This window comes from Entelurus aequoreus, linkage group LG06 (genome assembly GCF_033978785.1).
Source record: "Entelurus aequoreus isolate RoL-2023_Sb linkage group LG06, RoL_Eaeq_v1.1, whole genome shotgun sequence".
Classification (NCBI taxonomy): domain Eukaryota; kingdom Metazoa; phylum Chordata; class Actinopteri; order Syngnathiformes; family Syngnathidae; genus Entelurus; species Entelurus aequoreus.
In genome coordinates, this window is record NC_084736.1 from 38,316,545 (window position 1) to 38,329,044 (window position 12,500).

General features: G+C 41.0%; 1 protein-coding gene across 6 annotated transcripts in view; it reads right to left on the reverse strand.

The window, feature by feature from the left end:
* The window catches only part of kansl3 (KAT8 regulatory NSL complex subunit 3), a 61,780-nt gene that overhangs the window by 11,520 nt on the left and 37,760 nt on the right, over nt 1–12,500 (reverse strand). For 4 of the 6 annotated variants that reach the window (XR_009826542.1, XM_062050701.1, XM_062050703.1 and 1 more), the window contains 4 exons: nt 7,214–7,384; nt 7,051–7,138; nt 5,434–5,546; nt 5,051–5,157 (listed from right to left, as the gene is read on the reverse strand). Coding sequence is in view for 5 of the 6 variants with exons in the window: in XM_062050701.1 (XP_061906685.1) it covers nt 5,051–5,157; nt 5,434–5,546; nt 7,051–7,138; nt 7,214–7,384 (479 nt within the window). In the remaining variant the exon portion in view is untranslated. The remainder of the gene's footprint in view (nt 1–5,050; nt 5,158–5,433; nt 5,547–7,050; nt 7,139–7,213; nt 7,385–12,500) is intronic. The other 2 variants (XM_062050705.1, XM_062050704.1) reach the window with 1 other exon arrangement.

Consider the following 12,500-nt stretch of genomic DNA (forward strand, 5'->3'; position numbering starts at 1 on the left):
TCCTCTGCACTCAGAACATCTGGAAGGAAAGGACACACACGTGCGGATGTTGTTTCTGGACTTCAGCTCAGCATTCAACACCATCATCCCGCAGCACTTGGTGAGCAAACTGGCCCCCCTTAGATTCAGTACCCCCCTTTGCAACTGGCTGCTTGACTTCCTCACAGACAGACCCCAATCTGTGAGAGTGGGCAACAACACCTCCAGTGCCATCTCCCTGAGCACCGGCTCCCCCCAAGGCTGCGTCCTGAGTCCGCTTCTGTTCACTTTGTTGACCCATGACTGCTGCGCCAGGTCCACTACTAACCACATTGTGAAGTATGCGGACGACACGACAGTAGTGGGCCTTATCCGTGACAACAACGACATGGACTACAGGGAGGAGGTGAATCATCTGGTTGACTGGTGCAGAACCAAAAACCTGGTCCTGAATGTCAACAAGATCAAGGAGATCAAGTTGACTTCAGGAAGCACCAGTCCAGCCACGCTCCACTCTACATCAACGGCACAGCGGTGGAGATAGTAAGCAGCACCAAGTTCCTGGGGGTGCAGATAACTGACAATATAACCTGGTCCCTACACACCGGAGCTCTTATAAAAAGAGCTCAGCAGCGCATGCACTTTTTGCGTTGGATGAAAACCACATTCTACAGAGGCACTATAGAGAGCCTGCTGACCAACAGCATCTCTGTCTGGACTGGAGCATGCAATGCCTCAGACTGGATGTCTCTCCAGAGAGTGGTGAGGACGGCGGAAAAGATCATCAGGACTCCTCTTCCTCCTATCCAGGAGATCGCAAGAAGCCGCTGCCTGACCAGGGCTCAGAAAATCTGCAAAGACTCCTCCCACCCCCACCAAGGACTGTTTTCACTGCTGGACTCTAGAAAGAGATTCCGCAGCCTCCGAAGCAGAACCTCCAGGTTCTGTAACAGCTTCTTCCCTCAGGCCGTAAGACTCTTAAAACGCATCATAATTAAATTATCCCCTCAACTCCCCCCAAAATGGATTAACTCGCTGGAATAAAAAAGACAATATAACATACATCCATAAACGTGGACGCATGTGAAAAAGTGCAATATATTTATCTGTACAGTAATGTATTTATTTATTTATATATATTTATTTATTTTATATATATATATATATATATATATATATTATATATATATTATTTATATATATTTATTTATTTATATATGCACCTTATTGCTTTTTTTTATCCTGCACTACCATGAGCTTATGTAACGAAATTTCGTTCTTATCTGTGCTGTAAAGTTCAAATTTGAATGACAATAAAAAGGAAGTCTAAGTCTAAGTCTAATATACATATACATATATATATATACCGTATTTCCTTGAATTAGCGCACCGGCTGTAATTAATTTAAAACCTCTTCTCACTCTGGCGCTTACCAATGGCATGCGGTAAATTTAGGCATGCGCTTATAAATTTGAGTGTGATGTAAGGATAATCATGACATCGCTTAATGCCGCAATAAAATTTAAAGCACAATGAATCATCCCGGGAGTTCTTTATGTTTGGGTCTGAAAAGGCAATTATAACGTGACACTCTTTATTTTTACAAGGTGTCATTCAACAATTACGTACGCATTTTTCTCTAGGACCCTAACCTCGTACGCAAAATTTACTACACAAATGATGGTACTTAATTGTGCGCATTTCCCCCCCAGGATTTTGACCCCCAACCCCACCTCCCTTTGCATACGTAATTGTTGAATGGCTCCCAAGTGCCTGCGTTATAACACAGCGGTACAATGTATACCGGTATAATCAATTGTGATATATTATGCTGGATGTTGCACACAGGACTCGGGACATATGTTATGTAGACCTATGCATATATTTATGTTAAACTACGTCATCAACATTAAAACAATTTTATTGTTTAGTAAGTAGCGTGCATACATTAGCATTTCTAAAGATAAGTTTACATGCGATTGGTTTTGGCAGCATGTCGTCTGCGCTAATGTGCCGGTGTATAAATGCCAGTATACACACAATAACGATATATCACAGCCTTTATGAAATATGTCACTGAAAGTCTTAGTCGTTGCCCCCTAAACTTTGTTCATCTAGTACAAATACGTTTATCTAATACAGGAATAAAAGTCCATACGATACATCGTGATTGGCGATAAAACACAAATTCAACAGCCTCGTTCTATTGGCTACGGCCATACACCGGTGTTTGGGTAATCACGGCACCGGGATAGTCTCTGATTGGTCAATCAATCACAGCACCGCTGCTTAGCTCCTCCTCCTCTAATGTCACACACTGTATTCCTTTATCGTGCGGTGAAAGAGATGTTGTATGATCAAGAATTATCGGGAATTAACTGAGCTACCATTGGCATACTGTTTGTAAAAACACATGAAAAACAAATTGAAAATAAAACATGCTACTTTAATTCTTAACTACGATTGTAACAACAAACATTATCAATCAATGTAAACAACATCCGTGAGGCCAGAGAGAAAATATCATTTGAACTTGATACGCTGAACGAACATTTACAATACTGCGAACTGCCGGGTTACGCTAAAAACGTAGTAGGTACGTGACTTACCCGGCGGTAATTCTAGGCATGCGCTAATTATTTTGCGAAACGAGTTTGACCCTGCGGTAAATCGAGGCATGCGCATACTATATACCTGGCGGCAAGTCAAGGAAATACAGTATATACATATACACACACACACATATATATATATATATATATATATATATATATATATATATATATATATATATATATATATATATACACACACACATACATATATATATATACACACACACACACACACACATATATATATATACACACACACACACACACACACACACACACACACACACATACATACATACATACATACTAGGGTTGTGAACGATAAACCGATGCGACCGAGTATTCGGTTCAACAAGTGAGCGATTAGATTGCATCGGTAGCAGACTCCTCAATCAATGCGAATAATCCATGAATTCCTAGCTGAATCGGTTATAGAGTCATGGATCGGTTATCGCGAGACTTTGTATGGGTTGGCTAGATTACAATATGCGTCAGCGTCTCTAAAACAATGCGAGAGCTGAAGCTACTCGCCAAACGCGGTAGCCGCCTAGCTGGTATTAGCACGAGTGATAAACAAGAGACAACACGGAAAATGAATGTGGAGGAGAACGAAAGCGTCAGTCTGACCGAAGGTGATAATGGACCGAGAAAGATTTTCAAAAAACCCCTACAGTGGTGGAAAGAGCAGCAGGACTTGCCACTGCTGTCACCTCTCGCTAAAAGACACCTCTGCAACCTGTTGTGCCGGGAAACGCACCCCTGCCGTAAAATGCACCCCCTGACGCGGGAGCGCGCTTACGTCACTCGTCTCGAAAAGTATATCTAAACTCGGCTGTAATGACCGAAGTGGCTGAAATCGCCTCTTTTAAATCGCCTCTTTCGGCATAAAAAAGTACATAAAGTGAAATAATCCAAGTTTTCTTTACTTGTGGATGGATTACAAATTGTGAGCCTTTAATGATTTCGCCGACATTCAAGTGGCTGAAATCGCCTCTTTCGGCATAAAAAAGTACATCAAGTGAAACACACGGAATCTGAACGTGTGTTCAGTACTGCGGGAGACATTGTTTCCACAAAACATAGTCTGCTCAAACATGAGCATGTGGATCAGTTGATTTTCCTTAAAAAAAAAGTCTGCCCTCCAAAAAAACAGAGGACAGTGATGATGAAAATGCACAGGCATAGTGTAAGTGAACTACTGCTTTTTGACCTGGGAAACGGTACCTCTCACACAGTAGTTTGATTTTTCTTTTTACATATGTATTTATTTTCTCTATTCTTTTACACAAAGCACTTGTCACTGTGCTAATTGTTGCCACATTTTGAGATGTGTTATAGGTGTGTAACTTGTTTACATTGTAATGTTGCACCTTTGTTACCTACCTCTAGTGTTCATTGTTACCTACCTCTAGTGTTCAAAACACTATATGCTCAGGTTGAAATATTGAATCTTTGTTACCTACCTCTAGTGTTCATTGTTACCTACCTCTAGTGTTCAAAACACTATATGCTCAGGTTGAAATATTGAATCTTTGTTACCTACCTCTAGTGTTCAAAACTATGCTCAGGCTGAAATATTGCACTTTGTTGTTAATATTCTGTGCTACTTTTACCTCTGGAGGTCCCATCCTACAATTCAGCCAGAATTTTTTTGGTCCATGTCTAAAGATAAATACATTGACATGTGATTTTGTTACTCTGGTTTTTTTTGCCAGTGCCGTAAAGCCAAAATGCTTGGGAATTTGGAGTCTTGAATATTAACCGTCAAATCGAATCGTATCGTTCGGAATCGAATCGGTCTGTAATAAAAGGATATCGCTTTTGAATCGAATCGTAACCTGTGTATCTAGATGCATATCGAATCGTTTATCAGAGAGAGATGTGCAACCCTAATACATACATACATACATACATACATACATACATACATACATATATATATATATATATATATATATATACACACACACACACATACAGATACATATATACATATATATATATATATGTCTATATACTGTATATATATGTTTATATATGTAATTAAATATATCTCTATGTATGTGTATATATTTGTCTATATATGCCTATATATGTATAAATGTGTGTGTGTGTATATATATATAAATGTGTGTGTGTGTGTGTATGTATATATATATATATATATATATATATATATATATATATATATATATATATATATATATATATATATATATATATATATATATATATATATATATATATACACACACACACATATATGTACATTTATTCTATTTCATACTGTTTACATTTTTAAAAGATACTGATCGGGGCATCATTTTAAAAGTACCAATGAAAATTAAAATTAAGTGATAGCCACAGCTAACAGTATTAGCATTAAGGTTTTAGCCATCTAAACACAAACCAAGAGTAAACGCTTCTCAAGCTAGTCGGCTCATTTCATGTCATACCTGCGTGCTTCCTAGGTTGGCTTCTGCTGCGGGCAAGCTAGGTGCTTTGGTGACGATCTCCTGAAGACTGAAACTTAGGCCTTGGAGTAGACTGCTTGCGGAAGGTGCTGCACACACACACAAATGCAGCCAAACAATGGGAGATCAAATTATTCTATTAAAAAAAATGTGGCTGTGACTCCATCAAACACACGTCCAAAAGGGCTAAAGTTCAGGACAAGTGGCACACAGCAAGAGGTGCTCAGTGATATTTGATGAAATACGTTGACAATTTCTCCCTGCGCTGGTGGTGAGGCACGTGTGCGGCGGAGGCTAAAGCGGCACAGTTGAGAGTACAATCAAGCGTGCAGGGCGGGGGTGGGGGCAAGGCAGGGCAGAGGTACCTTGGGCAGTAGCCGAAGCGTGCGCCTGGACGGGTGTGGACGACCCTGACACCATGCTGAAGGAGCTGGAGCCTGGGGACAGGGCACCAGACACCTCTGAGAGACTACCAGACCTGCAGTGACACACATAACCACCAGTCTGCTCAAGAGCCACCTCAGAAAGTGCTCGGTGGTCCGCACCCTCGGCTCCAAAAACTCTGCGCAACTGTCCCTCAGCACTAAGACCAGGGGTGTCCAAACTTTTTCTAGCGAGGGCCGCTAAAATAAAAATTGAGGGATGCGGGGGCCACTTTGATAGAATATTTAGATTAGCATGCTAAAATCCTAACAGTAGCAGGGTAACTTTTTTCACAAATTTTACAGCCAAACATCACAAAGTCATGACTTGGTACATGACACATGCTAACTGTGAGCATACTAACATTAGCATGCTAACTGGTTAGCTTATTTTGCAGACGAACACCTCAGAGTCATATATTTTGGTACTTGCCACATGCTAATTTGCGTTATAGTCATATGACTTAGTACTTGACGCATTCTAAATTTTAGCATTTAAGTTCGTCTTACACATTTCAGCCTTCACACGCAATTTCTCCCAACCTTGCATTTTCAACTTCTTTTTATGTAATGTTCTAATCCGGGCTGTTTTTATTTTGCAAATGGCCCCCTGCCTGCACTTTGGACACCCCTGCACTAGACACGCTCCTGTCTGACTAAGTGGGAGTGGGGCATGGGTTAGGGCTGGGCGATAAAACGATATCAATATATATCGCAATAGATACGTAATCGATATCACTTAAAAATTGCATTCAATAATGTTTTATTCTCCTTTGGGGGAAGCGGAAGTTGCGGAGCAAGATTGGTTGCATGATCAAAGGCACTCGCTTTCTCGTAACCTAGCAACGCAGGAAGGGATCACTGATTAGTGGGAGTGAGAGACGATAACAGCCAATCAGATAACAGTATCATCTATCAAGTTTGGTTGCCCCAGCTTGTTGTCTGGCAGTTGGTTCTCTGCATGGAGTGAGAAGAGAAAGTGAAAATGAAGAAATTGTGGACAGAACAGGAAAAGTCAACTCGACAATTTGGCAATTTTATATATATATATATATATATATATATATATATATATATATAAAAAAAAGGACCACAGTCAGACCAAATGATGCAAAGCGCACGTCCCCAACAAGACGGGCAATACCACGGCGTCTTAGCCGCGCTCACACTTTAGAGCATAGCTGTAACTTTGTGGCACTAAACCTGCAGAAAATAGTTCCTCTCAGGTTTTTCTATGTTTACATTTTCACACTATTTTGTTACACTTTATTAGGCATCTCCTACCTTCATTTTAAGAGGTTTTTGTTAAGTCTTCGAAGTGATTTGAGAATGTTGTTTTCCATGCTTGTGTTGACATTTACTTTCATTTGAAATAAAAATGTTTACATTTTATATACTTTTCTTCTGGTCCTTATTTCCATAGGTCATTAAAGAATCAATAACTATGTTTATCGACCGATATTAAATATCTTGATCCGGTTTTCCGCCATATCGCCCAGCCCTAGCGTGGGTGTGGTTAGGGGTTTAGTCTTATGCTGGTCATTGAGGTCATGTGCTTACCGCTGGCCTGTGAGAAGTCCAGAGAGCTCCTTGGCTCCGGCCACAGTTTGTCCCACTGTTAATGCAAGAGGCTTTCCAGAGACACCAACTGCAACATGAGAACATCCCATTTAATCAAAGCTTGGGTAAAATTGCTCATAACACAAGCTAACCAATTCCGCACCTTCATGTGCAGCTGGGCTGCTGCCCCCTGCTGACTCGCTTTGGGAAACAATGGTGACCTTGATCTTGGCCCGCTTGGACGCTTTGCTCTGCGTGGGACTCGCCGTTTGCCTCCTCTTGCCACGAGGCCTCAGCTCGTCTCTGTCCAGCGCCTCCACCTGATCGCTGGTTACTACGGACCAGGACAGGGATGGTTACACAAGTGACAATACATCGTGAAGGAGACAATGAAATAGCAATTTCAGTCTTCCAAAATCAATCAACAGAACGTGTACGAGTAAAAACAGACCCAAAAGAAAACAGTAAATATAGAACAATACAACACAAAAAGAACAAGTACAACATTTAATTTTGAAATAAGGCTACTGCACAGACTGGGGAGCTTGAGAAAGTGTTTACTCGTGAATGAGGTTGCACATATAATTTGTAATTTATTAAAGAAGAGCTCTTGATTCATAGAAATGTATTCAAGGTATTTATTCATAGACCAGGGGTGCCTATTACGTGGATGGCGAGCTAGCGGTTGATGGTGGAGGGTGTGCCAGCCAGGCATTAAAAAAATGACCTAAAAATGTGCGATCATCAATCTTCACCAAGACGTCACTTTTGTCACTTGATTGACATTCACAGCACCCGAGGGTCTTGTGAGATGACGCTGGCTGCTGCCAGATCATTATTAAGAAAAAATGACAGGCAGGAAGGCGAGAAACACTTTTTATTTCAACACTCTCGCAAAACTCTAAAGACCGACCGCACAGTTCCTGTCTTCACAATAAAAGCCCTGCTTCATCCTGCCTGCGCTAACAAAATAAAAGTCTCAGAAAGCTAGCAAGCTACGGAGTTTGCCGCTAATGTATTTATTGTAAAGTGTATAAAAAGGAGTATGGAAGCTGGACACTTTCATGTGGTATTGGACAGAAAGGAGGACTTTTTTTCTCCCCCATTTGAAAATGTGGATGTTATCATCACTACTTTCTGATTCCAATCAATGCAAGTCATCACAATCATACCAACTTATATTCTTGTCTTCATGAAAGAAAAGAATGTTAAACATGCTTGTATTATCATGAAACTCCTTTAACTTGTTAACCTCTCTTTCATAAATAAATCAATATAAATGATATATATGAATGATCCCCTCCACTTGGTACATTGAAAAGTAGCTGGCCTGCAGAAAAAGTGTGGCCACCCCTGATGGAGACTTTGACACTTCATTAAACATTAGACAACAAAACCTCCATTTACAAAACCCTCATATTCCGTACTTATCGATTTACAAACCAAAGTGAATAAAAATATGCGTTGTTGTACAAACCTTGTTTCATCCACCTGATGTGTGTCAGGCAGCACATCCATTGTGGACGTCAGCACAGCAGTGCTGCCATTAGCTACTTTGCTCAATGCTACTATGTGTGCTTTCAAAGTGTTTTTTTTTTAGCATTTTTAGAGCATTTTTCTAGTTTTTTAAACAAGATATGATTTTTCAAATTTTTAAACAAGATATGAATTAAGAAAATATCTTTATATCGATATAATTTATTTCACGTTAAAATGACCAAAACGGCACTTATTTGTTGTGTTCCTTGTTCTCCCCCGCTCCCCTCTCCCGGGCTACTAAACCCCTCCCCTTCCTCCTTCCAAGACGTGCTTGCACGCATAAGAACATCCATGATTGGTTGGTTGTTTACTATGATGAGTCACCATTGGTTGAGATTAGGCCAAGATAGGGCTGGTCATGGAACCAGGAAGTGAAATCAAAACAGACATCCCAAATGATGACGAGAGAGTCGTAGAAGAGAAGAGGGCGAATTATATAATTAAAAAACTAGTGGAAGATGGCAGAGGGATTCTCTTCTTTAGATGTTTCTTTTAGCGATGTAGACCACATCCAGAAAACCCACTATGTGTCTACTTGGACACATTTGGACATCTGGATAAAACATTCATTTGATTTGTTTACCACGTAAGCCCAAATCCAAACTGTTCTCCAGTTGCCAAGCCGGGAATATTTCACACGAGAAACTCTGTGATTGACAGGTGACGACAAGCGGCCACAACATATAAATCAATTATTGTAACGTCTGTCGAGACACTTTAAGGAGGACAGGGATTCCATCGATCACTTTGTTGAGCAAAACCGTCTATTGTCGGCCCGAAGTACCCACACCAAAAACATTAGTTGGAAACTTCTATCTAGCAAAACTGGTCATTTTCTGACGTACAAACCAGGCCAAAACAAAGTCTTTGTGTGATGCTGGTATAGCCAGTGTGCACGTCTGCTGTTGTTCACGTGTGCTCCACTGAATGCTCAGGCAGTTTTTGCATTTTCTTGCACAAATGAACAATTAGAGACAACATTGGTTGGGTGCCAGTTCTATGATGAACTACACTCCATAAAATAGATTAAGGGTGCAACGGTACACAAAAATGTTGGTTCGGTACGTACCTCGATTTAGAAGTCACGGTTCGGTTCATTTTCGGTACAGTAAGAAAACAACAAAATATACATTTTTTGATTATTTATTTACCAAATTTGTAAACAATGGCTTTATCCTTTTAACATTGGGAACACTATAATAATTCTGCCCAAAAATAGAAATAGCTGTGTAATGGATGTGAGCCACCACTAGGCTGATCAGTGCAACGGCAGGCAGTCATGAATGCTAAGCATAACAATAACATACATTTACACACAGGGTCCAGTCCCAGGGTTAACGTGGTCAACATATATAAAATAAAAACTAAATAAGATATGGCTCAGAATGGTTTCTAAACAAAACCTTTCTCCATATAAAGTGCTTTTTTGATTGATTGATTGAGACTTTTATTAGTAGATTGCACAGTACAGTACATATTCCGTACAATTGACCACTAAATGGTAAAACTCGAATAAGTTTTTCAACCTGTTTAAGTCGGGGTCCACGTTAAACCACATTAAAATGCCTCCAGTTGTTGCTCAGATTAAATAAAATGACAAAACTTTGCTTCTACATATTAAAAGTGCAACATTAAACAGTTTCAAGTAAACTCAGCCTCAGATTTACCCCCCCCCCCCCCCCCCCCCAGCCTTTAACCCTGGTGGCTTTCACTCAATCTTCATGTTTTTTGCCAGAAAAATCAGTTTATCCACATCGTCTGCAGAAAGAGCAGACCTGCTTGCAGTTACAATGTCTCCAGGTAGTGCCTGGCTAACTTGGCAGTAAGAGGATATATGGGCTCATTGTTCTTCCACCATAGAAGTGGGTCAAAATCTAGTTTTTAATGCAATATGGTCTTAAATCTGCTGCTATAAAAACACCAACGGCATTTGTTATTGCTTTAGCCCTGTCTGACTCGCCGAGGAGAGGCTGCTTGAATGCGGTGTTTGCATGACGCTCGTCTTTCTCTTCGTTGAAGCGATGTTCACTTGGGGGTGGTGACGCTTCAAATGGGTTAGCATGTTTGACGTGTTGTCAGAAGCATACGCTACCGCTGCTGAACAATGTCGGCAAACCTTCGTCCTCCATTGTTGTATCGCACCGCGAAGCCGAAGTGTTCCCAAACGGGAGATCTTAACGAGGCAAGAGGGTCTTCCAGCTCTGGCTTTTACATGTTGTCGTAGCCCGGTTGCTGCTAGCATGCCGTGTGTTGTGCATTGTTTACACAAAGTGCGGTACGCTACTTAATATGTCCGTGTGGAAACTTGTTCGATACACCTCCGAACCGAAACGGTTCAATACAAATACGCGTACCGTTACACCCTCATCTAATACATTTCTACATTACTTAAAATAAAAATGGTTTAGTTTAAAAAAATGATATCCTATATATACCTACTCATAGGCCTAGTGGTTAGAGTGTCCGCCCTGAGATCGGTAGGTTGTTAGTTCAAACCCCAGCCGAGTCATACCAAAGACTATAAAAATGGGACCCATTACCTCCCTGCTTGGCACTCAGCATCAAGGGTTGAAATTGGGGGTTAAATCACCAAAATGATTCCCAGGCGCGGCCACTGCTGCTGCTCACTGCTCATCTCACCTCCCAGGGGGTGATCAAGGGTGATGGGTCAAATGCAGAGAATAATTTCACCACACCTAGTGTGTGTGTGACAATCATTGGCACTTTAACTTTAAAATTTAACTTAAAAATGATATCCAAACATTTTACTGAATGTTTGGATATAATTTTTAAGTTAAAAGAAAAGATACATGTACTTCTGAAAATTACTTAAAAATAAATAAGGAATTATAGTTACTTCACCAAAAAAGTAATTGAATTACTCTTTAATAAATGTAATTAATTACTAGGGCAGGTAATTAATACGTTTCTTAAGAAAAAGCTTCAAATAGCGTGCATATGCAGTTAAGAGACGTTTCAAACGAGAGCAGTGTGCGTGTGTGCTTTTAAAAGGTGGGGCCTGTTGTCTAGTGATGTGTGACATCATCAAGGGTTCAACAGAGGTGTGTTTGTTAGCTTTAGCAGCGCACTTTGTCAGCTCTGACGCAAGCTCTTTTGAATCTTTTCACTGGATTGTGTTACCTCTGCTTAATAAAGGGATAGAATGTGCTTCGTTGGCTGTCATGTCTTCCTCGGATGACAAGTTTGTCACTTCAATCATTGACTTGTTGTTCAATATCCTCATTGTGTGCGTATGTTGTTGTCTGCTGTGTAAGTGTGATGTTGCTTCTTCCTTTTTGATATATTTTTAGTGCGGTGCTGCTTGTTGCTGACATAAAACCACATCAAAAGCACCGTGCTCCGTTACATCAAGCTATCGCTAACGGCATTGTAACGGAACTAAAAGTAATTCATTAGATTACATGTTACTAGTAAAAATAACAGCATTATTATATATTGTCGTTTTACAAACACTGCAAATAAGAATTGCTATTAATTTGAAAATCTATTTTTTTTCCATCCATCCATCCATCTTCTTCCGCTTATCCGAGGTCGGGTCGCGGGGGCAGCAGCCTAAGCAGGGAAGCCCAGACTTCCCTCTCCCCAGCCACTTAGTCCAGCTCCTCCCGGGGGATCCCGAGGCGTTCCCAGGCCAGTCGGGAGAGATAGTCTTCCCAACCTGTCCTGGGTCTTCCCCGTGGCCTCCTACCGGTCGGACGTGCCCTCAACACCTCCCTAGGGAGGCGTTCGGGTGGCACCCTGACCAGATGCCCGAACCACCTCATCTGGCTCCTCTCGATGTGGAGGAGCAGCGTCTTTACTTTGAGCTCCTCCCGGATGACAGAGCTTCTCACCCCATCTCTAAGGGAGAGCCCCGCCACCCGGCGGAGGAAACTCATTTCGGCCACTTG